Source organism: Venturia canescens, chromosome 9 (assembly GCF_019457755.1).
Source record: "Venturia canescens isolate UGA chromosome 9, ASM1945775v1, whole genome shotgun sequence".
Taxonomy (NCBI): Eukaryota; Metazoa; Arthropoda; class Insecta; order Hymenoptera; family Ichneumonidae; genus Venturia; species Venturia canescens.
Window position 1 is genome coordinate 15,763,334 of NC_057429.1, and position 27,954 is coordinate 15,791,287.

The window sequence follows — 27,954 nt, forward strand, 5'->3', positions numbered from 1 at the left end:
GGCGCAGGAAGAGGGAAGGGAAGGAGAGGAGAGCGCGAGAGAGAATAAACCAGCTTCATCGATATCTATATCATCGCAAAGCTCGCGGTTCATCGAAGCAGACTTTTCTCTCTTTCGCCACTGAACGATTTTCCCTCAGCGCATAAAAGTCCAGCCTATTTTTCTCATTCGACACTCCCCGCCCGGCTGCGGGGGTCTCGCGTAACGCGACAATAAATTGGTCCTATCGGAGGTGACAAAACTTGGTTTAAATATCGTCGCGTTAATCGCGACTCGAATCTGTACACACGAATCCGAAAAATCGTCGTGGCTACTTTTCCAGAGTTCGGAGCGCTTGCCAAGTGGCCTTCTCGAAATAGAGCACACTCGATAGTTCGATAGAGTTTCAAAACCCCCTTTATTTTTAGGTCAAGTGCGCAGGGAATAACGATGCTTCGAGCCGCTTTCCAGTCTCTGTTGAACCACACGCGCAGGCAGGATTCCCGGAGATGAGAAAACTAAATGAAAGTATGAAAAATGAAAAATGGGCACGATGACGGGGGGGCTCCCCGACTCGCTTCGTCGCCCCGAGCCAGCACAAACGTCGCAGCGCAACATCATGAAATTGGCATTGCGAGAGCGCCTCGCCAATGTTTACACTCGACGAATTAATTCTCGCATCGATGCTACTTCATTCCCGGCAACGAGGATGAGCGTCACCGCTTCTCTCGGGCCTCGTCGGGTCACCCCGTCGAGTTTTCCTCCGCGTCAAGATAGAACGGATGAGAGGCGCGCGCGTGTGCGCGGATAACGGGTAAATTGACTCGGGCCAGGTCTCAAGACCGAGTCGCGTTGCGCGGCTCTCCGCAGCGAGTTTTTTCCATTCGTTTGGAGCATCGCCTCGGTCTTAAACACAGCGCGAGACGAGGAGAGTGGGAAAGAATCTTACGAAGGCCATCGCTGGGTAAATCCGTTCGTCTTTGCTGGTCCAGGCCTCAACGGAACCCTTGTGATTGTGCGTGGCCGAGCTCGACGTTTGACTCGACTAATGTTGCTTACTCCGAGTCATTAACGAGGACCGCACGCCTCGTAGAATTCAATGCACATTCGAGCAGGGAATTCTGCCCCCGCACTCGGGACCAAGTAAATAGATAAACGTGTGTCGGATTTACGAGCATATACAGAGCTCCATCAGTCGATGCAAATGAACGGAAAATGTTATCATCATTTCATATAAAACGGAGGCCACACACTGCTCCCTGTTGTTTCGGATAACGAGCATCATCATCGTCGCGGAGCTCGCTCCGCTCAATTAAAACTCGGTCGAGTCAAATTAGCGAATCGAGCGCGTGTTTCCATAAGCCCGGAGAAGCTTCAAACATTTTTCTCCTGTTAGGATCACTCGATTCGATCAGCCCGGTAGGGGGGAGGGTTAATTGACAATGGAGCCGAAAGAAAAATGCACTTTCCGCAGGACTGTCGATTTTATTAAACTCGAAAAAGCCAGCTGCGCAGTTACTTGGATGAAAGAGAACTACTATTAGCAGCTCACGAATTAAGGACATTTCCGGGGATAACGCTGTTTGGAAAGCTCCGGCAAAGGAGCTTCGAGTCTTGGAAGCATTTTCCGCCCTCGCGTCCACCTTTCAAAAGAGCTAAACACAAAGAGAGTTCCCGTATTTGGAGCTCACTGTCGAGGGAAACCATCGGCGTATTATTTGACGGCGAGCCCTCATGCGCTCAGCCAATATGAGTACAGGGCTCGCGTCCTTTATGCCCTTATCCCCAGAGTCCCTCGTACGACCGGATGGGTGCGGAGGAAAGAGGAATCTGCACGTCAAAGGATCCCTGAAAACAGGAACGTCGAGGGCTCAACAGTCAAAAGAGGGACAATGCTATAGTTTCTCTCAACTCTCTGGCGCGGATGTCCTAGAATTAATTATATCTGTACTTGGGCGAGAATTCATTTACACATTCCTATGTGAGTCCGCGCGCGAAGGAGCGTATGAATACGTGGGCACTTTGTACACGCTGTTCTCAGTGAAACTCGAAACTCTTCTGCCAAAAGTTATTTAGTCGAGAAAGGTTAACTTGGGAGCAACATTTTTTTCCTTCGACGAGCTTCGACCTATCGGCAACTGCGCGTCAGGACTCTCCGGCTGCCTGTGCCATTTTTAAGGGAATTTTTAAGGAGGGTGGATCGCGACGATACAATGTTGCCATGCTAAACCATGTTAAATACCTCGAAAATTTCAAAATTATAAGAATTTAATAAATAAATTTGGTGAACATATTCTTTAGTGCCAAATTTGACAATACAAATTTTTTAAGATTTTTATTCTGTACAGTTATCGAGTAATTGATCACTAAAGTTCAAGTGCATAAGCATAGCGTTTCCATATATATGTACATTCCGGGCATAAGAAATCTGCTTTGATGCGTAATTACTCGATAACTAAGCAGAAGAAAATTTTGAAAAAAATGGCGTCTTCGCACTTGATTTCGAAGAACATTATCACCAAATTTCATCAATTTCTTATCATTTTGACGCGTGTAGCCACCCGCCTTAATAAAATTTGGTAAATGTGTTCTTTCAAAATATACGAGACAATATGAATTTTTTTTACATTTTTTACCACACAGCTCTCGAGTAATTGAACACTAAAGTTCACGTGTATAAGCATAGAGTTAACATATATAAACGGAGAGAAAATTTCACTAAAAACTACTATGGTGCCTATATCGGTAATATTTATTAATTCTTACGAACATACATAGTAATTTTTTGTGAAGCGACTCCATGAAAATTGATGAGTGGTGTCAAAATAAATACATCGGTACACGCACGTATACCGATATATATTATCGTACAATCGCGAATGAAATTCTGTTATTTACCATAGTAAATTTCTAAACATTTTGGCGTATGATCGATGCTTGCGTCCGAGCTCCTCAAATTTTACTATGTTCGAGTGTAAATTTAAATTGTGAAAAGAGCACTAAGTATAGCAAAACGGCATAATAATTCTACTTGACTGTTCATCATCGAGTCAACATAAATTTTAGGAAAAAATAGCACAGTTTAAACCTTTGTCACAGCAAAATACGCAATTTAAAAATTTTCATTGGGAATTTACTTGGAAATTACAATGTTTTTGGGGTAAAAACCTTCAAAATGGGCGATACAGAAGCCCCACACCATGGCAGCATAGTAATTCTCACTATTTTTTTTTCTCCGCGTACAGTTATACATCTCGTGTGTAAAAAGTTCGATTCAACGCTCAATTATTCGATAATCGTGTGGTAAAAAAATTTGAAAAAAATTGTATTTGCATACTCGATGCCAAAGAATGTTATCACCAAATTTTATAAAATTCTGATTACTTTGATTTTGTGATCCGCCCTCCTTAACCGAATGGGTTTGATCTTTCAGGCATTTGACTCCGGAATCAGAGGAACCGGAATGTGCTCGCTTTTTTAATAAAATCCCAACTTTTCTCCCACTAAGAATGAAATTTAAGAGACAAGAGTGCGAGTTTGCGAGTGCTTCTGAAGTTTTTCGTTAAGTTAGAAATCGTTCGGAGAGAACGACGATCCGAAAATCATCCTCTCTTTTTCCTAGAAAGGCTTATACTCTCGGGTGTATTTATACATGTGAGGCCATGTGTGCTCAGCAGGAGCTGGTGCGGAGGTGGAAGGAGCAATGCTCCCTTGTTCGGAGAGAGTTTCACGAGGGTTTTTGAAACGCTCACGGTAGAGAGGGCTGCTCGCAACCGCGAGAAACGAGAGGATAGTTCGTGCGCAAGCGAGCGTGCGAGTTTCCGTGTCCGTCTGTCTCGTCTTTTTCGTTGTGCTGAGCGTGAACGGTACAGCGGTTGAACAGCGTGTCTGCTAGTTAAACGCGCGTCTGTGTATGCACGGGCTGTTTGAAAAACGGGATGAAATCGTCATCGCGTCGAGGCTGCCATCGGTTTCTTTGACTTTTCTGCCATTAAAAATCGATTTATCGGACTAAAATATCGTCGTTTTTTGGTGCTCAGGTGTGACGGAAAACCGCAAAAATGTTGCGAACAACAATTGAGGAAGAAACATTTTTATCTAAATTCCAACTCTCAGTTTAAAAACCCAAGGAAAACGCGTACTCCGATTCGCTCGTCACCGAGTCGATTCCATTCGTTGTCGCAACCAGAGATTCTAATGCTAGCATTTCCCAGCCTGACTTCGAACGCGCGGATGATACGAGCAGCAGAATCGTGGTGAAAGAGCAGCGAGGAAAGAGACGCTGCGAGGCCGCTATTGTGGCGGAGGAACAATGCTGAATTTAGCGAATCACAATCCCATAAATACATCGCTTTATGTATAAAAGTATTTATGTTAACTCGCAAATTTGATTTATGAATAAATGCGTGCTGCTTGCGAAAATATAATCACGACGACACAGGCTACAAAAATAAATATCGCTCTGAACTTTCGGCCTTCGTTTATCAAACTGGCCGATGAATCGCACGCCCAAAATTATAATTTCAACGGTCCATTAATCATTTCATTGTGTTATTGAATTTCGAAGTTGCGTGACAAAATCGTTGAGCGAATTATATTCATTTATCACGATCCGTATCTCCAAGGTGAGGAAAACAAAGTTGTTTATTCATCTAAATCGAGTCGATTGGAGAAAAATTTCGTAGGTCAAACAGCTTTTCAACGAAGGGCTCGTGTGCCTCAGTTCGTACGAGTGAATCATCAACATTTTTTATGGACGAATCAGCGCAGTCGTCGGAACCGATGCAACTGTTTATTCGCTTCCGCTCGCTATTAAGTTGCTCCTCTCGTGAGTATTCGTTCGTATGGTGACCGTTCACAGGTGTACGAATGGATTAGTTTGTGCCGACGATATTTCGTTGTCGAGTCCGCCAAAATTTATTGCGATCAAGAAGCTTTTTTACGGGCTGTAACGCGACGAGCCAACGTTAAATGAATTTTAATCGTGTCTTTGTATTAAATTACGATGATGCCTCCGCGGACACCAAGTTCTTGAGCACTTCTACGAACGCGACGTTGAGGAAGCTTCGGAAAAAGCAAAGCGAGAAAAAATCTGCAAAATGGAAAGTTTAGGGACAGTTGTTTGTTTGTTTATGCATTTACTTACTGGCACTTGGACTGGCACAGAGAAAAGCATGGAAAGCATGTTTTCAAAAGTCGTCCTACGCTGTTACAATGGAAGCACGTTAGCCCGAGGTACACTTAACTGAAACGCGTGAGCCGAGGACTTAAACACGTGCGAAAATTCTCAGTGAGCTCTCGAGAGACCAGGATTTTTCTCTCTCTCTCTCGCTCACTCACTTTTCTCGACAGTGTGCTCTTTCCCGAGTGATTTCTCGACGCCAGCTGCAACGAGAGCAGATCTAGCTTAACGTTGGCTCGAGTTACTCTACCTCGGGATGTAAAGTCATTGTAGCACTGGCACGCGACGCCTACATAACCTACTTCGAAACACGTGAGCCAAAACAAATGCACTCGTGTCAATTATTCTCGTTTCCCGTTTCGAATTCACTCGCAACGAATTTCGAGATTCCAAGCGCCAATTCTCGGCTCCCCGGAAGAGAAAAACTTGGTAAAAATCCGCATTATTCGGTCCTAGTGTCTCGAGTCGTGCGGAAATTTTTCACCGATTCTTTGAACAATTTAGAAAAAAGAGTTGTCCAATTTATCGATTCCCATGCCAGATCTAATTGAAATTCTACTCCCGTTTCTTAGTGGAATAAAACGAATTATTCGCATCGTCAATAACGTTTTCGTACCAACTATTGAAACGGAGAAAATCAACTATTTAATAATTCAGTTGGTTGCGGTTAAGAAACAAGCAAAACCAAATTACGCATAATAAAATATACTGAACTGAAAGAATCCGACACCCCAAATTATTTGTTACTTTCCACGAATCGCGTTGGCTAATATAATAATACATTTCACCAAATTTTGGGTTATATTGAACTGACCGGTACCATTCGCGATTTACTAAATATTTATCATTCTCAACAAAACCGTTTAGATAATACTTGAGTGTATGATAAAAGTGTGTGTAAATTAAGCAGAAATAAGCAAATGTTTCAAGTTCTTCGATCAAAATATTTGATTTCACTCGCATAAACAAAAATTTAGTGACTCGGATAAATGGCCTTTATTTATTACAGCAAGTATGACGCTGAAGTTTCCAACGTTGGAGTCCAACGAAATGATCTAAAAAAACTCTCAAATAATTCCAGTAAATCTCCAATCTTGTTCCCTGCCGAATTTCCAATTCGTCATTTTTCAAGCCACATCAATAATTCGTGAAATAAAAAAATAATGAATTATAAATCTTTTTTTCGTTCATTTCGTTCAACTCCAACGTTGCAAACTTCAGCGTCGTACAGCAAGTCGATTTTGTTTTCTCGGTGCACTAATTTTAGGGTAGACATTGACGAAAAATTGTCGTAAAAGTGGAAAGTGCAGTGAAGAAAGAAAAAAAAAAGTATTTTTCTAGTAAATTTAATTATTCTGATCGATGAGTGCGCGTTTGAAAAATGTGGGACATCACAAATGTATCCAGTAAATGACAGATCGTCCACTGACGTATCTCGGAATGATGCCTCATCTATTTATACGAAAAAAAGTACAGACACAGCGAGCAGCTCGACGAGCACAGCGTGTATTTGAGCGCGTAAGATATCTCGGAAGAGACGCGGCAGAAAAGCGAAAAATTCCACGCTGCCGTCGCCTCTCGCGCCCCTCTCGTCGTCACGCCTATCGCATATTCATGGGACATTCTCTAGCGAGGCAGGCATCAATATTTATCATTCTCACGCGAGATGTTGCAAGTTGCACGCGTCTTTTCAAATTCATTTAAGTATTTTCGATCGATACGATTTCTCCAAACCTCTTTGTAACTCTCGTTGAGCGCTATTTTTCGAAGCGCTTGTTCAAAGGGATCATGCGATTTTTGAGTACAACTTGGTGGTGAAAATATGAAATGAAAAGGACCGGAAAGGACGTTGGAAAAGGACGAATTTACTGACGAAATTTTCCTCCGGAATTTATATTTCTTTCTCTCGGCGAAAAGGAGAAAACTCAATCGTAATGACACTTGGATGTTTTGGTACCGAGACAAATATTGCCGAGCGCGTTTAGAGCCCGAAAAACTCAAGTTTCTTGTCCGAATTTGTAGATGGTTAAAATACGCTAACCGAAGCCGCGCGAAGATGGACGACGGGTCCATAAAAAGGCCGGAGAGACTCTCGTCTGCGTGGGTTCGCAGAGTGGAAGAGTTTTAGAAAGAGCGACGCAGTGCGAGCGGGAGAGATGGAGAGAGAAAGAAAGAGAAAAAGAGCCGGCGATAGAGCGAGTTCGAAGCTGTGCTCAGAGACGAATCCGTTCGTCAGTACGGTCAGTTGTATTACTATTTTCCCAATCGCCTCCATCTCGTTTTCGTTCGACTCGCTGGTTTCTATTGTGCCAGGGATGCCGGCAGGGACCCTCCCCGCGGCCCCGCGGTTCGTGAGTACCTCAGTCTCGGTTGTGTTTTAAAACGGGTTTTTCAACGCGTCTATAAAATCTAACGGGTGCGGGTCGAAAAGATTCATTGATATTTTTGAATCGGTCATGGCGAGCGAGGAGGTGAAAAAAGAGGCCGGATCATTGGAGTCCTCGGCCTTGAATTTCACACGCGATTAGAAAAGCTTTTTCAAAATTCTCTCACTTCGATTATGACGAGCAGCGACAAATTGATATATGAATTTTCAAAAAAACTGCTGCGCCGTTTCCGGCATGAAAGATGAGAAATGATCGATCAACGCGTCCGAGAATCCAATCGTCCGAGAGGCCCCGCCGGCATTTCACGAAGCCGCGACTCCTTCAAGGTCGAAAAATAAATAAATCACAAACATTCGCACAGAGCAGCGAATCCGTGAGGTTTTGAAAGAGAAACAAAACGAAAATCACGCGTGTACTGCCGCGCCGTCTCCTCGAGGAACGCGGTAAACACACACGTGTGTTAAAAGGAGAGAAAAAAAGTAAACAAATGTGTACAGATATACAAAATCGAGTTTGAAGACGCTCGAGTGGCTCGCGGTGACTTGGCATCTATCCCAGGTCAGACGGAGGCGTCCGGGCCGTCGTAAGACCCGTGTCAAAGCATTCTTCACGCGTGGTCTGTCCACCACGAGAGTCCGCCAAAGCCAACGCGTTTAAAGCCGAGACGCGGCGTGTACACGCGAGCCAAGTGGAATGACGAACGTGTGGGGAGGCGTCGATCAAGCTTTTCAAGGCTCCCGTTCATAATTCGGTCAGCGGGCCGCGTTTTCCTCGTGTTTAGGCGCCCGCGGAGACCTCCCGTTTTAATTAATATTGGACGAAACAAAGTTGAGGAAAAGACGGAGAGAGGGAAGTCCGCGAGCGACAAAAACCAGAGCCATCGATGAGGTCCGAGCTTTTCTGAATTCCTTTCCGGCCTCGCTCACTCGCTATCGCGTCCTTCCTCAATTGTCGCAAATTCGACGACCCAGCTTCGACCCGCCGATGAGTTTAAAAATAGCGCACCTTTTTCGATGCCATTGTGGAAAGTGGACGAGTGCAGGAACTCCTGGCTCAATGAGCCACTGCGCGAAATTCCAGTTTCATAGATATACGAATGTTCGCGTACTTGTCGCTTGCTTGTTAAACACGCAAACCTTCCACACACCGAATACATGTGTAGTATATTATTTGTAGGGGCACGGGCGCGTTGTCCAACGTGCGATGTACAGAAAGTTGAGAACTGGCCATTTGCTCGGTGCCAAAAGCATCCTCGATGTCTCGTCCACTCATTTTATCGCGCGCTTTTAAAGTTTACATGAGTGAATGAAGAGGACTGCGATGGGAATTTCAACCGTTGGCATAATGATCGCTCAAACGGTGCTTCAGAAGTTCATCGAGTTGTCACCACAACGGCTGACGATTGTAACGATCAGAACGAAAGTCTGGCTTGTACGGCCTCGAATTTTCGGAGACAATTAAAACCTTTTACATTTTTCTCTTCTCTCGAGCATCGTCGCGATGCGTAGAACAATCGGTGCAGGATCAGATTTGTCGTTGGAGATGCTTCGACGGGTTTGCTCCATGGCCAATCGAGCGACACTGCAGTTCCCAAATTTCCAGTGCCATTGACCCAAGGAAGGGTGAGAGTATTGATCTGGGCGGGAAACGCACCGAAATCGAGCCAACCGATGGATTCGGGGCTTCAAAGTCCTGCTGAGATTGAGTTTTCCGTCATTGTTTCGTAGCACAATGATTGAAAATTGCTCGAGCGTCGCCAGCGGTGAGGTCAAGTTCATCGGCGGCGGACGGAAAACGGCGGGCATGAATTTTTCTATCGTTAGCAAAGGAGAGAGAGAGAGAGAGAGAGAGAGAGAGAGAGAGAGAGAGAGAGAGAGAGAGAGAGAGAGAGAGAGAGAGAGAGAGAGAGAGAGAGAGAGGTTGGGCAGAAAATTACTGTTTATTTTTAATCCTCCAGTGCTGGAGGCCATCTTGAAAGTTTTCCGGTAATTACTTGAGCAAGAAAGCCTGCTTCGAAGGCAGACGCGTAAGCAAGAAAATATGAAATATCGAGAGAGAGCGAAAAGGCTATGGGGATGAGGAATTCCAGAATTCAAGAAGTATAATGAGTGTAACGAGGCAGAGGAAAGGATGCACTGTCTCTTTTTTCCATGAAATATGCACGAGAGGCTTCAAAGGACTCGAGTTTCCTTTCATAAGCAAAAAATGCCATTCTAAGCGCTCGTGCTCTTCAGCGAGTTGCTTTTTTTTATACGATTTTAAAAGTACGCGAGTCGCATCTGTTTATTCATTAAAGTTAATCATTATTCGACCTCTGAATAACAATTAAAATCATCGAATTATGATTTTTATCATTATCAGCATTTAACCCTTTGACGGCGCACTTCCGTCACCGACTTATAACTGCACACGCAGGGTCGGATCGACCCAAAGCGATTTTCAAACCGTTGTACCTCGGCAAATGGCCCGAAACATATTTTTGCACGTATACACGAAAAATATCGTATTTTTTTTCCAAATGAAAGAAAATCCTTCGAAGCTTTTCAAGCGGAATGTATGTAGGTAGGAAAAAAGAATGTAACGTCGACCGAGCCTCCAAAAAGTATATTTGTCCAGAGGTTTGAAAGTAAACATTTTCGGAGTAGTGAAAAATAGAAAGAGACGACTCCTACGACTGATTAACCACGAAAAACGTTGATTTTTTCCTCTTTTATAACATTAAATTATTCTGATTTTTACCATTTGATTTTTACCATATAAAAGTTTTTTATTCCGTCGCGCAACGTATATTCGCTCGAGTAGAAGAGAAATGTGGATTTTATTGTGAACAACAAAGTGTTTGTAATTAGGGCGTCGAGTGGAATAATAACGAAACACAAAAAGGTGTTGCCGCGCGCGCGCTAGCTCGTCGTGAGAAATGTACTGATTTTTCGTGCTCGAGCGAGCGCGTAATTTGCGAGCTCGAAACACGCGTGTTACGCACCAGCCCCCCGCCGCGTCGAGATTTTTTATTTTCGCACATCGCGTGTTTTCAAAGACGTTTTAATAAAATTTCGCTGCATTGCGATGAGGTGCTTTGTGAAATAGAAATTGGCTTGACACGACAAAATTACGCTCATAAATCGAGCAAGCTTTGAAAATAATTCATCGCACAGACGCGGCTCGTGAACTGCGGCCCGTCGACGGTGCTCCTCCGACTCAAGATTCCAATCGTTATCTCGATCGAGTGTGGTTTCCCCTCGTTTGCTTGAACGCTATGGAAGAGGACACTTTTCGTAGGTTCTTCGGAGCTTCGTCGTAAGTTTTGGATTCGATTATTAATTGGAAAACTGCTTCCTGGGCATCCCGGGTCTGAGCAGCTCTCGGCTTATTTTGGTGTTTTTCTTCGAGGCGCCGTCGCGGTGCTTCGAGATTGGGCTCGCGCGCGATATGCCGAACGCGATTCCACTTCCGTTGCCTCGCTATTTTAGCTTTCTTCGGGGCATTTTCTTCGCTGTTGATGACGAAAGTGGGAGCAGCTCCGTGCTCGCCGACGACGCTTTGCTCGTGGGCTTTCGCCGAGTCATTCATTCGTCCCGTATTCACAAGCGGGTCGATCGCCTCGAACTATTTTTCCCCCGCCCGTTTTCCAAAGAGAAACCCAAACTTTTTCATCTGCCGGAAGCTCCCCGGAGGCCCGCGAAAAAATTCGCAACAATCCCTCGTTCGGGGCACCCAATCGAATGAACTTTTTCAACGACGAGACCGATTGAAGCGAAGGGAAAACAATGCGCAGTGAAAATCAAAGTTTCACCGTTTTTATACTCCCCGGCGAATAATCGGGGAAACACTGGCGAAGGGCGCGGGGCCCGATGCGATAAGTTGCAGCGCATTCGAACTCGGATTCTTCTCGCGAAACACGAGAGCACGCAGAGTCAAGAGAGAATACACCAAAGTTGTGCCGATTAAAATCAAAAGTTCTTTCTTATTCTGCATTCTGCGAACAAATAACCAGAGAAAAACGAAAAGAAAAGAAATGTAGGGAATCGGAATCTCCCTTTTGCAGTATGCTTCTCCGGCCCGCGGGATTCGACGGTGATTGCGACAAGTTAACCCCGTAAAAACGTATTTGAGACGAAGACTTTGCCTCCTCGAAATCATATTTCTGGCACGATGAATTTGCAGCTTGCTTTTTCTCTCGAAAAAGGCGAATTTTTAAACCGGGAAAGCCGCCGATCTCGACTTTCCTGTTAAGGATGTTCGATTTCTGGCAGCATTTTTGTCTTCCGCTGCGCAGTCGCTTTTCCCCGGATTGCCAGAAGCGGGATGCAGCAATGTCCCGACAATTTTGGGGTCACGGAGAGAGCGATGCTCGGGGAAAAAGCGATGGCCGAGTGCCCGAAAATCACGAGTCGCGGCGCCCCGTGTTACTCGCGAGGAAAGCGAGTTTTTTTCCCGAAATTGACAAGTTATATTCGGGAATCTTCGTATCCTAGTGAGATCGAACTCGAAAAAAAAGAAAGTCGAGCAGCCTCGAGAACTTTTCCAAGTACGTAGGGGAATCTAGCGACATCTGTATGTACATATATTTGCGTGTATACGAGGGAATTTATGGGCGTATATAGAGTTGGAGTATGAAAAAGTTGTCGCGCTCAGGGGAGGACGTGGGATTGTTCGCGTGGCCTGGACCAGACGGGAGTGCAGGTGAAGACGGATGCAAGTTTTTCTCGCAGACGCGAGGACACGAGAAAGTGCTCGAGGACCGAGACTGGCAAAGTAACAAGCCAATTTCCATCCGCGGGAGGTAAGACGGGTGCGGGGAGGAGGAATTTCGGAGCACTCTCGGAGTTGTTAAATTTTTCGGAAAGTTCGTGCATCGAAAGGGAGTCTGGGCAATTCGTTGGCGTTTCGCTCGGAGCATGTGGAAGGTATTTCCACAAAATTCCACCCGACGGTGAAAAAGGAGTTGAAGACTCCTTGCAAGCTGATATTTAGGCTTGGCTTTCACGGAACTATGATTTTTCATCGAAAGAAATCTGAAAGAATCGTTTCCACTCGGCACATAAATTCCTTCGATAAAAAGTCCGAGCGACCGATTCGTTAATCGGTTCTTAACGAGTTTCCGCAGACGTTTCAATAAAACTCGAGCGCGTTTCCGAGCCATTATTTCTCCAAAGGAATTGAGAAGCGAAAGGCCTCAAACGGAGCAGGATCGAAACGGGACAATCGGCGAATTCATTTCCCTCATCAGCTCCCGATTTTACACGCGGGGCCGGGAGAACAATAACGTAGAACTAAAAGCTCCGAGAGGAGCAATCGCGTCTACCGAAAACCCTTTGTCACCGCGTGGCACGAGTGGGCTACGAAAAATCGCGGAAAGTTTAAACCGCATGGAATATTTCCGGAAAATGTGTATCGCCAAAAGGAAGCTTTGTATTTGCCCACGTTGCCCATTCCCCTCGGAGTCGTATAATAAGTCGCACCGGACAAAAGACAAAGTTTCCTATTCCGCGGATCTAAATATATATATATATACATCTTTACATAAATTCATATGGACCTGTACCGCACTAGAAAGCGTGGAAATCGAGAGAGAGCGAAGATGTGGACGGGGCACGAGCAGCTCGTTAATAAACTAGGTACAGCCCTCGGGAGCCCATAGTATCGGCATTCTCTTGCCTGGCCTCTCACCCCATTAACGCTTTATCGAGACCACCGAGAAATTACGAGCCGCGTGAGTGCACGACGAAATAAGTAGAGGACTGGAGAGCCGCAGAGAGCAGAGGACACGAGGATTATACAGGGTGTGTCGACGCGGTGGGTCGCCCTGCACGGAGAGACTTTTATAGCAAAAATTGTTGTGTTTTTACAGTAAGGTCGGACCACGTCGACATTATAATAATAACCGCAAGAGCGTTTCAAACAATGCAAAAGTTTGGGGAACCATTAGCACGCAGTCGACGGTAAATAACGCGCTGCGTACACTATAACAAGAACAAACACAGGGTGTCTAATTTTGACCAGAACAGAAATTTCATGACTTTTAAGGCTTTTTAAGTCAAGGAACAGGAATTTTTCATCACTTTTCTTATGGTTATGATACTTTTTATTCATCTTTTAATTATAAAAAAATTCAATAAAAATAACAAAGAAATGATGCGCCCACCAATTATTATAATACGAGACGTTGGGAGTATAAAGATGAAAATGAATTAGTGGCAGATGGTAAAATTTCGGGAAATCGCTTCGTTCATAAGCGGACTTTGTCAAGTAAATAATCTTTGTCGAAAAGAAAATGAACTTCTTTTCGGACGGTGCGACTCAGCGATACAAACATTTTCGACATTTCACCAATTTGTCCAGACGAATTCACCAATTTTTAACACTTCACCAGAGTCACGCGACGAGTGACGTTCGGATATCGATAGATCGTTCAATTGTGATACCGAAGTTTGCAATGTTGGAGTCCAACGAAATGATCTTAAAAAAAAAGCTCTCAAATAATTCCAGTAAATTTTCAACATTGTTTCCTCGCGAATTTGAAATTTGTAGTTTTTCAACCTACACCAACGATTCGTGAAATAAACCATTGCTGAATTACAAATCTTTTTATCGTTCACTTCGTTGAACTCCAACGTTGCAAACTTCCGCGTTGTGTTCGATGTAAGAATGTCACAGAGCTAAATTTTGCCTGCCGTACATAGTAAAAAAAATTGAGAGAGCTGCTTTCGGCATCAAAGTATGACGCTGAAGTTTCCAACGTTGGAGTCCAACGAAATGATCTTAAAAAACTCTCAAATAATTCCAGTAAATCTCCAATCTTGTTCCCTGCCGAATTTCCAATTCGTCATTTTTCAAGTCACATCAATAATTCGTGAAATAAAAAAATAATGAATTATAAATCTTTTTTTCGTTCATTTCGTTGAACTCCAACGTTGCAAACTTCAGCGTCGTATCAAAGTTACTATGGACTTTGGTGAAATGTAATAGAATGCTGACAACGACAGCGCTGCCACGAAACGTAGTAAATTTTTCTATCTATTAATCCGAAATATTCGTATAAAAGTGTCTCCGTGTGCGAGGGTGTTTCGAGAATGGAATATCGAGTGAAAAGTGTTGTCAAGTTTTTTGGGTGGGCTGGTGGAAATTGAGATATGCGGGTACCTCGGCTGTCCGCGGGGCCGAAATGAGTGGTCGTAGGGGAAAAGTGCATAGGACTGAATGCGTAGTGGAGAAAATGCTTCTGGAAGAAAGGTCTTGTCGAAAATGTTGCACGTTCGATATCTCTCGGTCTGGGAAGGGATCGGAAGGTGCGATATTAAGGGAGGTAAACCAGGTCGGTTTTCGAGGCGTTCTCGAGCCCGAAGTACCGGAGATGTAAAATCCTCGGGGGGGGACTTTTCTCTGGGAAATTCAATGCTCTAAAAAATAGTTCCCGTGGATTTTAATTGTTCGAGCGTTTTCTCGCGAAAATCGAGGGTTCCGGAGCAGCCACGTGTTTCCCCGTCGCCCATTCCGAGTTTCGAAGATTTGAGAAAAAGGGCTGAAGCAAAAGTTCCCAGTCGCTTATGGACGAAGGGATATTTTATAGAGAAAGAAAAAAAAAAAAAAAAAGAAGCTCCTCCCTGAGCCTTCCCCTAAAGGGATACCAAGTTGCCAGACACCCTTTAGTTCGGAAAAAAGTCTTTCGTGAACGAGACGCCTGATAAGGCAGGGGCAGGGAGCGAGAGGCGAGCGCGCAGGGGAGAAGCGAAAGCCTCGTTGAAAGAGAAAAGGGGTTAAAGTCGAAGAGATATGAGTTAAAAGGGGTTGAGGAGAGAAAGGACGTTGCTTTCGCGCTGCTAGTACGTGCTCCATTGCAACCTGTTTTGGGGCTTCCTTTGCATCGATTCGATCGGATTTCAGCGATAAACCGCGCGTTCTCTCGACGACTACTAATCGATACGATATACCCGAGCGCACTCCCAACAACCCCAAGAGCTTTCCTCCACGTAAGAGGGTCGCTCCTCCCTCGCCCCCCGCGTCCTTTACACCCTGAACTTTCACGTCTACGAGAAACTCGATTCAGGGAATCCCTGTAATAAAGATCTCTCTTCGAAACGATCCTGTAACGCTACGCTTCCATTATCATCAGTTTCGTAACTATTTTCGTGCTCGATTCCCTGCCTTAAATGCATCCGCGTAATTATCGACGTCGACGACCCGAGGCTTCCGCGACTTTTCATCAACTTTACTCAAATATTTGCCTCTTCGAACGACAAAAACAAACACATTTTCTCATCTTTTTCCACGATCGTTCTCAACCTTGGGAAAAAACGTTTTGAAATTTCGGGCACTTCCTCTCGGGCCTGCGCTTTCGTTTCGTCCGGCAAGTGTGCTTCTCCCGTTCTGAATTAAGGAAGTTGAGGCTGTACAGTCATTTTTTTAGCTAAAAGTTATGACCTGTACCTTTCAAAAGTTAGGCCAGTTTACAGTTTGGCAATGTTGCATACACTTTAAAGAAAAGTTGGGGAAAAAAAGACGAAAAACTGGTGAAAGCTCAGTCGAAAACACGAACGGTGCTAGCCTCAAAAAACTGCACGGGAAACAGATTATTATTAATATAATCTCAGCAAATCTCCTAATAAATCTGAAAAAAATTGACATTATTCGGCAAGCCTTGCTCATGTTGCCCAAAAAATTTCATATTTTTAGCACCATTTTTAACGGAGATATCACCGAATGTGTCTTGACTTCCATAAGATTACATGACGCTGAAGTTTCCAACGTTGGAGTCCAACGAAATGATCTAACAAAAACTCTCAAATAATTTCAGTAAATCTCCAATTTTGTTCCCTGCCGAATTTTCAATTCGTCATTTTTCAAGCCACATCAATAATTCGTGAAACAAAAAAATAATGAATTATAAATATTTTTTTCGTTCATTTCGTTGAACTCCAACGTCGCAAACTTCAGCGTCGTAAGATTACATGTTATTTGGCCCAAATTGTTATTGATTTTTCTCAGCAACAACGCTCCTAAACTGTCTGAAAATTAAACTGATATTTTTTACACTTCACTTTATAAGATGCAATCGGTTTAAAAGCGATGACATCATTTTCATTCTGATACCTCAACTTCCTTAAGATGATGGATCAGTCGGTAATCACAACAGTGAGTGCGAGAGAGATAGCTGCAAATTTTGAAAAGGAAATTTTTCCACATCGTTCGTCTGATCGAAAAAATAAAAATGTCATCGGATTTTTGCGATCGTGCTGCGTACGATGACATTTTTATTATTTTAATTGGACGAACGATGTCAAAGAGTTTCAATTTCAAAAATTCGAGGTGCGATTATACCGACTGATCCATCATCTTAAGGTAACTCCAGTACCGCGCGCTAGTCAAATGAGTGCTAAATTTTCAAAACGCTTTTAGACCAAGCTCGACGGACCGATTAAACTTATTGTTATTAGGTATGCATGCGAGCATATTTTATTAACGTTAAAAAATATTGAAAATGATAGTTTTGCAAAAGTATCAACTGACGGATGCTAATTTCCACGATGACACATTTTCACAGCTATTTTTCAAATAATCATCTGTATTTTTTAACCGATTTTATTGCATCGAGTCTCGTTTTGCTCGTCAACCGATCCTCTACGAATTCACCACGTGGAATTCACCCCTTAATCTCATTCCTTCAGAAACAATGAACGACAAAGTTTTTTCACTCAATGAACAATTAGCTGCAACAGAGTGAAACGATTCTTTCATAAAAGAAGAGTTGTCACGAAATCTCGAAGTGCGAGTTATTTTTGATGCTGCTATAGACGCACTTTGATTGGTTGTCGATGTTGTGCTCGGAGTTCGTTCATGTGCGTATTTCAGATCGTAGAAAAAAGGAGGAAACAATTGCATCCTGGTAAACTTTTTGATCGTTCATTTTTTCATTTTCCTCTACTGCAATACTAGTTTGGGACAGTAAACTCACTTCACAACCTATAAAATTTGTAAACAAAAGTGACAGCGTGACATCAACAGCAGCGGCAGCTGCTGCACCACGCTAGTCAAACGTTTATTTAATAATAAAATTGTATAAAAATGTTGGTTCTTTACCGATTATATTTCTAAAATAATAAAATTATTGTTTTCAAGCATGTTTCGTCTTTTGAAATTTTCGAAAAATATAGTTGCTGGAAAAATCACGTAGCCGTCGTCCATCAACCTTAAAATTAAAAAAACAACTACACGGTGGATTCACAGAGGACCGGTTGACGAAAAAAGTGAGACTCGTTGCAATAAAATCGATGAAAAGGCGCAGATAATTATTTGAAAAATAGCAGTGAAAATGTGTCAGCGTGGAAATTGGCATTAATCAGTTGACGCTTTTGCAAAACTAGCCTTTTTAATATTTTTACATCTTAATAAGATATGCTCTGATACAAATTCACTTGCAATAGATTTGGCCTAAAAGCGTTTTGAAAATTTAGCACTCATTTGACTAGGATGCAGTACAGGAGTTACCTTAACGAAAATAACATTAGTTTCTCAGCAGTTTTTTATTTCGCGCGGATCATTTTGGTGCAGAGTGAAAAACTACGAATTGCATTTGCAAATAAGCCAGGAATTGGAGAATTACTGAAATGATTCGAGAGTTTTTAATTCCCTCGTTTCGTTGGACTGGAACGCCAGCAAACGCCAGCGTCACTCCCGTCCCCCAAAAACCAAGTGGACGGTCGCGAAAGCTCAAAAACTCCTGCGTGACTCACAGTCGCTCGTTTGTCTTGTTCGAGAGGAGTGGACGGATATCGTAGCGAAAGAGAGAGAGAGAGAGAGAGAGAGAAGGGAGCGAGGGCGAGAGAAATAAGGGGATAAAGACACCCTCGGGGGTGCGAGCGGGCGAGGCTCGTTAAAATCTTAGCGTGACCACATGGCGCGCATTTTGAGAATCCACAGAAATATACGCGCGAGTATCGCAGGCAACGCAACACCCTCCCTGTTTCTCATTATTTCTTTCCTCCGGGCCGCTCCGCGCTCCGGGAGCTGGAACACGAAAATGCAATCTCCGGGAAGCAGTGTCTCTCCTCGTACACCGCGGATGATTCGCGGGAGCCTTCTGTTCGCCGATTTGCCACCCCGGTCGGGCAAGGTGCAGCCCCGCGGGTTGAATTTTCGGCCCAATCATTCCTTCTCTGCGCTAGTATCGAGATGATTTTGTTTGTGATTTAAAAAAGAACTTAAAAAACAGCGAAAAGGGACGCGCGCGACGTTCGAGAAGGGAAGAATTTTCAAGAGAAGTTGTTTGATCAAATAATTCTTTGTATCCGTTCGAAGAGAAGAGCCCGATAAATAAAACGATTGGACGATAAATCGATTTTGTATCGAAAGACCCCCCCCGCCGCCCGGCGCGTGTGCAGGAATGAACGAGAAGAAAATGAGCGGTGATACGAAGTTAAAAGTTTTCCTCAATCGCCAGAGGCTACGATGTGGTCTGACCGCTCCATTCAACAAATTCCTTTCAATTTTATTGTACTGCGAAGAATTTACGACTCTTACGTTATAGATACTATATAATATTATTACGAGAGGAGATAGGGCCGTAGTGGAAATACAATAGTGTAATCGCCCGGGAAATCTCATACCCGTTCATACGTGCGCAGAGGCATTTGTGTTACAAATAAATACAGACGTGATTTCGAATGAATACATTACGGATTTTTCTCGTCCACGCGAATATCTGTGTCGACTATTATCAGTTCGTGTTCCGGGCACGGATTTCTCGTTATTTTATATCAACGAAGTATATCGATAGAGCAACGACGTGTTTCCGACACTTGGTACCTTGACCCCAAACACTACGTAAAAGGGGAAATTCCGCGTATTCGTTTATTTACTCGAAAACAAAAAGCAAAACACATTTTTCGTTGGACAAATATTTCGACGTTTGATTCGAAGCTGTTCGACTGTGAAGTGACAGCAAAGAAATTTTTCCGCAATTTTATTCCCAAAATAGCGAATAATAAATGTCGTCAACGTCAGTCTGTTTGCGGATTATTCATTGTTTACTTTGCATAACGATTTCGTCGTATTGCACCAAAATATCATTGTATCATTCTAAGCCCAAAGCAGGAGTTTGACCGGACGTGACTGGCCTCTCGTCTTTTGTTGACCGTTTCGTCGGTGGTTTCATCCGCACAGCACTCACGCACACGCACGAACGTTTTTTGTCCACCGTTTACTGCCGCTTCGATCTCGTGCTCCCCCCCCCCCCCCCGCCTCGCGCTCTTTTTCGCTCTTGCCCCTACGACCACCGTGTATGTACACAATGAAAATGGTCTTTCCAACCATTTTGTGGCCAATGAAAAAACGAACGCACTTGCTATTGACTGACACGAGATTCCGAAGAATCTCGAGGACGGAATGAAAAAATATGCACATCCGTAAGTAAAGGAAAGAATTTTGAATGGTTTCGAGGAAAAAATCTCACACTTCGAGGGAATTAACTGTCAATGATTAATAAAATCGGTGAGAAAAGTTTGAGAGAAGATGAAGAGAAAAGAAAAATTTAGAAAGTATAATGTTGTTGAGCAATAAAAGATCCTCCGAAAGTTTATTTTTCGGTGAAACGAAATTTCGATATTTTTTCGAATGTCGCACACGCGAGATGTTTTTCGAGAAAAAAACATCGTCCGGAAAGCTCTCGATTATATCAACAGGCACAAATTAAAAGCTGGTGAAAAAGTATTGAAAAGACAAATATTTTCATTTGGAGGAGGTTACGTGAGTTTGACCTTCCGGAAATGAAATCTCTGACAGTTAATTATCGATCCACAAACTTATCGAGTCACACCTGCTTCGGGACGAATTAATATTCGACGAGGGAGTGGAAAAAATGAATACGATTAAAACGAGCGAGGAAATATGCAAATTTTGTTAAATTTCGATGCTCCGTGTTTGCAGTTAATTAATTAAAGCAATTGGAGCAACGGAATCGGAAGTTCATTCAATTTCATATTTCTGGCAATCGTGCCAACGTTTTAGTATCTTTTCGTTTGTGTCGTTCAAATTGTCTCGATTTTCGGTAACGTAAACATTGCAATTGCATTTTCCGCGAGTACTCTTTCCAATTATCTTTCAGATATTTTTTCACAAATAGCTTAATATTATTTCTCAAGGACTTCACCGATATCGCCTACTTAAACGTGAAAAAAAAATTTAGCAATGCTGAATTTTCAGCTGCAAGAGCTCGAATGTTGACAATATTTTTATAAACGTCGAGTTTTTGTTTTTCGGTTATTCTCCAAGTGTCACGCGTTACCTCATCTCAGAGCAATTGTCAAAAAAAAAAAATATATTTTCGAGTGTCTTTTTCTCATCGAATAAGTGCAATTTCAACTAACGATAACAGCATTAATTAATATTTGCGACGAGACAAGAACTTTTTTTGTAAACAGGTATGAGTTTCATGGAATTTAACTTCAAATTTTGAAAGCTGATTGAATATGTTCGTTTTTCATATTATTCGTTTCACTAGTACATTTATTTAGCCGATTCAATGTTTTTTTGCACGCCTAGAAGAAAGATGATAGTTTATAAACGGAGTTTTGGAGTCAGATAATGCAAGGTATTTTCGTGGAACAAATGAAGATCCTCAAATCACTTGTAAAAATGTAGGAATTTAATTTTTGCTAGCGAGACTTAATAGTTTTCTGTTCGATGAATTTTGGACGAATTTTTGAGGATACATCGAAAATTATGTGTGCATTTACCTCATTCGTAGAAGCAGCAGCATTGCATCCGACTAGAATGACCGCCGCGCTCGCTACAATCCAGTATATCCTTGGCTGCATTACTGTTACAATATTGTGTTTCCCTCGGCTGAAACGCGAGGGTCACCGTCTCAATACTTTTTCCCCTTCAATATCGCTAAATCACACCAAAATTAAACCAATAACAAAAACCGAACAAAGCCTCCGTTGGGCAACAAATCACGTTAAAAAAACCCGTCGCGCACACCACCGGAGCAAACAACGCGAACGCACCACACTGATCGATGATTCGTGAGAGACTGAGGGCGCGACGATCGACCTCGGCGAGGGCGCCGCACTTACTCGGCCATCTTTGTTTTTCTACGTCTCGCAACGACGTGAGCGCCGCTCCTTGCGCAACAAAGCCCACGGCTTGCCACGGCGCGGTGCAATTCCCAAAACAAAATATTACGCGCGGAACCTTTATGTTTAATCACTTTTCATTCTATTTTCGGCATTGGTTAATATGAACTCTTGAATCTTTTGTTTTCGGATCAACTATCACAGATTTCGATAATCGTTGAAAATCAATCAGCAAAAACGAAAAAAAATCAACTGCGGTACGTTATGATCATTACGAGATATTTACTTCTATAAAAAAAAAATACATTCATGGAAATAGAGGATACGAAGAATTTCAATTTTCCACCATTTTTATTGGTACAAAATTTTAGACTTAAAAAAATATACTTTTCTATGAAACTCCAAACTCACGAGACGTTTTTTATCCACAATACACCCGAGCAACTTTTGCCGAAAACGGTGTGATCTTACAATCTTATATTCATGTTTTTTTCTTGCTACCAGCAGATAAATCGTTTTCCAGTCCTTTCAAGAATCTCATAGTTTCGTTAATGTCACGATTGTACTCGTCAATTTTCGCCTTCATATCGCGTACCTTGTTCTGCATCGCTACAACCTCATCTTCGGTTTTTTGTTTCAAAATTTTCAACAACTGGGGATTCTGTAGATCGTGAAAAAATAGTCTCAGGCAAAAATAATTCGAAATCGGTAATGAATTGAAAATTTCAATTGAAATTTATGATTTTTCATATTTTCATTTATTTTTTTTTTTTCATTTCAGTTCTTTTTCGTCGACTGTACTTTCATGATCCGATTCGACATCAATTTTTTTTGCATTAAACTCGTTCAGCGACCGGAGAGAAATGAAAAAATTCGAAAAAAAATTTTTGCGTATGAAAATATAATATTGACCTGCCTGTAGTAATATTCACTCTCGAAAGCTATGTTCTTGTCGAAAAAATTGTCCTTCGTGGCATCGCTCTTGTTTCTCGAAATGAATCTAATAAAATGACAAATTAATGGAATATAAAAGCGTGAAGGTGTTGGTGGTAAATGTTTTTTCAGTTTTGTATGATTTTATCATTTTTTAAAGTTTTATAGCACTTGCTGTTCGTGACATACGTTTGTGCTTGAAGAAAAGTTTAATAAAAATGGCAATTCATGTTTTTTTTTCGTAAACTCAGTACCTTCGAGGACAATTAATCTTTTAACCTTAAATGTCAAATTGACCATAATTTTCGACAATCAAAAACCGGGGGGTTTCGACGAAAATTTTCAGTCTTACCTGCCGTTTTTTGTCGACAGAAAGCAGCGAGTTGGTCGAAACATATTACGCAGAATAAAACTAAAAAACTTTTTTTAAAAATGTCACTTCAGAATGGATTTGGAAGGGAAATTGGGTTTTACGACATCTAAAGAAACATCTGAACATCACCAGCCATGAAAAAAGTAATGAAGGAGATTGATTAATTATCTGCTGGCTGCTGCTGCTACCATGAACATTGCCCTTATGAAAATTTTTCTAGTGCTTGAAGTGTATCACTGTGAAAAAATTCTGTTCAATAGGCATTCGTACGAAAAAGAGGATAGGTTAGGAAAATGTAAATTTTTAACTCATAAAAGCACATTATTTTATTTCTACATAGTGTAATAAACATTTCGGTATGGAAAAGACGGAAAAATAATGAAAAATAGTTTTAAAAAAAGGTAGGCTTTGCTGTAGATTGCTCGCTGAGAGCAACAAATTTCAAGTACGTTCTTGTTCAATCGCATTTCGTTGTTTCAACGAAAATGAAGAACGTTGGTATGCGGCAGAGCTTATTTTTATTGATGGATCTTTGGTTCCGTCTACTTTTCCATTTTGTCGATTCTCTCCTTGTGGCGGGTGATTGCCTCCTGATGACGCTTTATTTGTTCCTCGTGAAAGGATATCTCGTCGTGAAGTCCTTCGCGCAATTTTTGCAATTGTTCTTTTTGCTGTAAAATTATCAAAATCAATTTGAAAACAAAGACTTTGTGTTCGTAACATTTTAATACTCGTACAAATATGGATCAGAACAATTTCTTGGGAATCTTTATGAGCTCATCAAAGTTGGTGAAATAGGAAAGAATCAACGAATCAAACGCACAAAGACACTAAAATTTATCAACAAGAACATTAGAAATGGGAAGGGAATGGATGCAATTCAATTATCTCTATTCTCCTTAGTTATTTTTTTCTTGATGACTTTTAAAATGCGCATATTAGAAACTTCTGGCACAGAGCTGTGTATTCTGTTTGTATTTGATAAACATTGGTTCGATTTGCCAAACAAACCTGGTTGTAAAAATATTGATCTTCATGAGCAGCTTCCATTTTTCCAAAAGAGCCTCCTGCACTACGAATACTTCCGCCGCCACCACCGCCTCTGCCAGCACCCGAGCCTGCCTCTCCGCTCATTCTTACTTGACTGATGAATGAAAAATGAAAACAAAACATTATCAAAACGTAGTTTGACGAGTACCAGAAGCAAGCGGAATATGGTAAATAAAAATGACTTGGATTCAATAAATTGCAAACAAAAAACTTAAATAAACTTTCATGACTTGAATTATAAAATTGATAATAAAGACAAAATAAGAAAACAGAATACTGACAGAAGGATTCAATAATCTAAAGGAATAAACACAAAATAGTAATTCCACATTGTTTACTAAATAACTGGTGTAACTTATGAAAAAATAATGTAAAAAAAAGTGAAAAATTTGCAAAATTTCAAGAACAATATTATTCGTTGGCCGAAAATCGAATCATAAAAACATGTCATAGCTGTGTCCCAAAATACTCGTGCAGTTAGGGTTGTAGAAAACAGACATTACATAAGCACTCTGAAGAATTGTCACGTATTGAAAAATATAATAATCGCCACACCTGTATAGGGGTAATGGAACGAATTCGAACGAGTTGTAGAGCAAAGATGGTCATAGACGTTCGTTGTTTTTTTCGTAATAAAAATAAGGTTCAATTTAATAATTGGAGAATCGATCATATGCGAGGACGAGGAGCGATGTTGTGCGCAACAAATATTCGGGAGCCGGGTCGCCGGTTTTGAAAAAGCGAATTACCGTCGAATTCGTCATTGCCAAATGCAATTTCATTTTCCTACGATTTTATAACTCAAATACTGACCTCGTTGTTGCCAATTGGCGCGAAATAATAGCAGCAGCTCGTTTCATATTAATTCCTTTAAAGTACGACGCACGGGTTATTGTTTCGTGAGAAAAATTATCGAGATATGGCGAATATTTGGAAAGCCAGGATAAGGAAATTTCGATAGACGAGAAAAAGCTTCGAAGCCTTTACACGAAGTCCCGTATTGCCCGCAACAAACAACGGCGCTACGATCGCTTCTCCAATTCACAAGCGCGGGAACTTTGAATATTAAAATGTTTGTGAAAGTTTTGAAAAAACGATTCAACAGTAACGAATTAACTGCTGTCAGTGTCATTTTGACCCACACCAAGGAGACAGGAATCTAAGATATTTTTCGGGTCACCAAGACCCGGAACAGAAACTAGCACCGCTGTCCGAAAAATGTTTCACGTACCTCGCCCGTTCAGCCGCTTCGTCCTCCACCAATTTTCTCTTAATTTCCGAGGTTTTCAGCTCATTTATCGCTTTTTGTTTGTCCAATTCCGCTCGCTCCAGCTCGACCTCTAACATTCGAATTTTCAATTTGTGCTCCCTTTGCGCCGCTTCGAACATCCACGTCGCGTGCTGCACCGGCATCTCCATATGAGAAATATCTTCGGGTGACAAAGAACATTCTACGGCGTTTTTTTCCCGATCCTCGTCCTCGTGACCTGTTTATGCAATTCATTTTTTCCTCTTTTTTTTTACATACAAATTTCACACCCAAAAAATATTCACGTGCAAAGGATTTTTTCCAAAATTTATTAAAAAACTCGAGTTTCGTTATTTTTCAATTTTTATAATAACAACCGTAAGTTAAAAAGCGTCCTGACGCTGATCCAACAAAAATGTACGTCAAAATGTGGTTGGAAAAAAAATCCATAGAGCTCGATGATTTTTTTGGATTTACACGCACAAGTGAATTTTTTATCGAGTCTTAAAGACAAAGTAATTTCATTAGGAACGAAAAGTTGATTAAAATGATATTGAAATTGAGTAGTTTTACCGGGGTGCTCGAAATTGCGGTTTTCGTAAGTCACTCGACTTTGTTTCCGTCCGGAATGATCGATGACGTCTTCGTAATCAACCAAGCCCGAAGCTCTCTTTCTACTCGAAACTTCATCCGTGTATTGGACATTGTTAACGTGGTTTCCCGTTACAATTTCTTCCCCAAAATCGTCGTTGCTGAGTCGCTCAGTCTTGATTTCCGGGAAATTAGTTATTTCCGGCCGATAGGATGCCGGTAATTTGTCCAAAATGGCGTCAACGTCGTTCGCGACATCGGCGTCTTGACTACTCTCGTCCGAGCGCTCACCGTCGTAATCATTTTTTCGTAAATTTTGTAGCAATCGCCAAACCGATATGGACAAACTCGAAGGCGCGTGTTTCGCCGCCTCGTCAGATCCAAGAACTTTTACCTGCGATACTTGAAAACTCAGCGTACGGGAAATAATGATAAAATAATTTCACGAATTTCAACAAATTTTCATCGATTTTTTGTCACTTCAATACCGTTTTTGCGTCCTTTCGTACTTTTCAGATTACCAATTTCATTTGCATTTAGGGAATAAAAAAAAGGCCACAAAACATATTTGAATAAACTTTTGACAGCTTCGAATCTCCACCGAATTTTGACGAATAAATGAAATTCTTACTTTAGCAGCGAACGTGTACATCTCGAGTCTGGCTTGCGACTTCATTCTCGACCATTGTGCTTTGATTTTCGTGATGTCACGCTCCGCAGTGAATTTACGTCGGAAGTCCCTGTATATTTTTTCCCAAGCAAGATTTTTCATGGTCGTGACTGCTGTGTCGAGTCGCTTATTCTCGAGGGTATCGATGTGTTTGGCAATAAGAGCTAGCAGCGCATTTTTCTCTTCGGGTACCCAATTTTGAGTCCTCTCTCGTTTTTTTACAAAAAACACCGGTCCTCCTCCCGAGGACATGATCGAGAAGCTTTTTAATAAAAAAAGCCTCGAAAATCACGAGTATGCTTCGTAACCGTAAGATTGTCGTTCGAACGATATATTATCGAATCGTAAGAATGATCTAAAACTTGCGACGACTCGTTGGAAAGAATTATAATCCGAAAAAAAGATACGGAGTGTCGTCAAACTGCGATTTGTAATAAAAAATTTTCGCCGTTTCAGATAGTCGAGCTACAAAAATTCAAAGAGTTCAAAGAGAGGATATTTCGCAATCGACACATCTCGAAATTTCGTAATAGATCGAGTCGAATTCACAACATTTCAACTGTGTTGTCCAACTATGAGATCTTTTACGCGTGCGAGCCACTTATTTTTCTTTAGTCATTTATTCATGAGTGATTGTGAGTCACGACCAAATCAAACTAAACATTTGAGTGTCCCACATGCGTATATATTTATCAGCACATCCATCTATACCGAGAGAATCAATTTATAGTCGCTTGTCGTTGTAAGCTCAATAAATATTTTCAATCCTCAAAATCGCGGTAGAAAAAAACTCGAAACATTCTCAATTCGTTTGTGAACGTTTTTCCAAAGCAACGAAACTTGAATCATGGGAGATTATGGGAGAAACTTAAATGACGCAAATAAAAGCGGAATAACAGCTGATCTCCTTCCAATAAACGACTTCGAGATTCCAGCACGTTGTAATCGACAGTATCCCGCTTATAACGCGATGTTTCTATATTCATAATATGCATTAAAATTGAAGGTTGCGTGCGGCTCGCGAACGTTACGGTTTATTTATATTCTCAAATCGTAACGTACGCAATAGAAAAGTGTGTACGTGTATTATTATATGTTTGTGAACATATGGTGTCGATATTTTCGCGGGAACACGTTACGACAACGTGTTCGAAGCACCGAAGCCGGAATCACTGTCTCACTGCGCTACATTTACCCACAGAACTTTCGCAAGAATCGTGATACACACACTTTACAGTTTAAGGTTAGAAGGACCGTAACAAAACCGGTGGTCACGTTTTATCACATTTTAATCGGGTTTACGAACTCTAACAACACTCCCGCGCGAATCGTTCAATATCGAGAGAGATCACCTCGAACGAAAATAGCGAAAATCACATTTGTAGTTACGTAAAATCAGCTGTTTGTTTAACAGCTTGACAAATCTCGCTCGGCGAACACTCTTCAGTAGTCAGTGTCTAAAGTCCGA

General features: G+C 41.8%; 3 protein-coding genes across 3 annotated transcripts in view; all 3 read right to left on the minus strand.

The window, feature by feature from the left end:
• The window catches only part of LOC122416211 (syndecan-like), an 80,762-nt gene extending 59,198 nt beyond the window's left edge, over positions 1–21,564 (minus strand). The window contains exon 1 of the mRNA XM_043428965.1: positions 21,279–21,564. Coding sequence (XP_043284900.1) covers positions 21,279–21,359 — 81 coding nt within the window. The 5' untranslated portion in view covers positions 21,360–21,564. The remainder of the gene's footprint in view (positions 1–21,278) is intronic.
• Positions 21,565–21,952: 388 nt separating this feature from the next.
• LOC122416116 (uncharacterized) lies at positions 21,953–23,122 on the minus strand. The gene is made up of 3 exons (XM_043428815.1): positions 22,906–23,122; positions 22,533–22,620; positions 21,953–22,281 (listed from the first exon to the last, which is right to left on the minus strand). The coding sequence occupies exons 1-3, from the start codon at positions 22,947–22,949 to the stop codon at positions 22,102–22,104; spliced, it is 312 nt and encodes a 103-aa protein (XP_043284750.1). The 5' UTR covers positions 22,950–23,122; the 3' UTR covers positions 21,953–22,101.
• Positions 23,123–23,226: 104 nt separating this feature from the next.
• Positions 23,227–27,942, minus strand: LOC122416111 (keratin, type II cytoskeletal 1-like). Its single transcript, XM_043428810.1, has 5 exons — positions 26,448–27,942; positions 25,799–26,210; positions 25,208–25,463; positions 23,938–24,070; positions 23,227–23,597 (listed from the first exon to the last, which is right to left on the minus strand). Exons 1-5 carry the CDS (start codon positions 26,736–26,738, stop codon positions 23,469–23,471), a joined length of 1,221 nt encoding a protein of 406 aa, XP_043284745.1. The 5' UTR covers positions 26,739–27,942; the 3' UTR covers positions 23,227–23,468.
• Between the last annotated feature and the right edge of the window lie 12 nt (positions 27,943–27,954).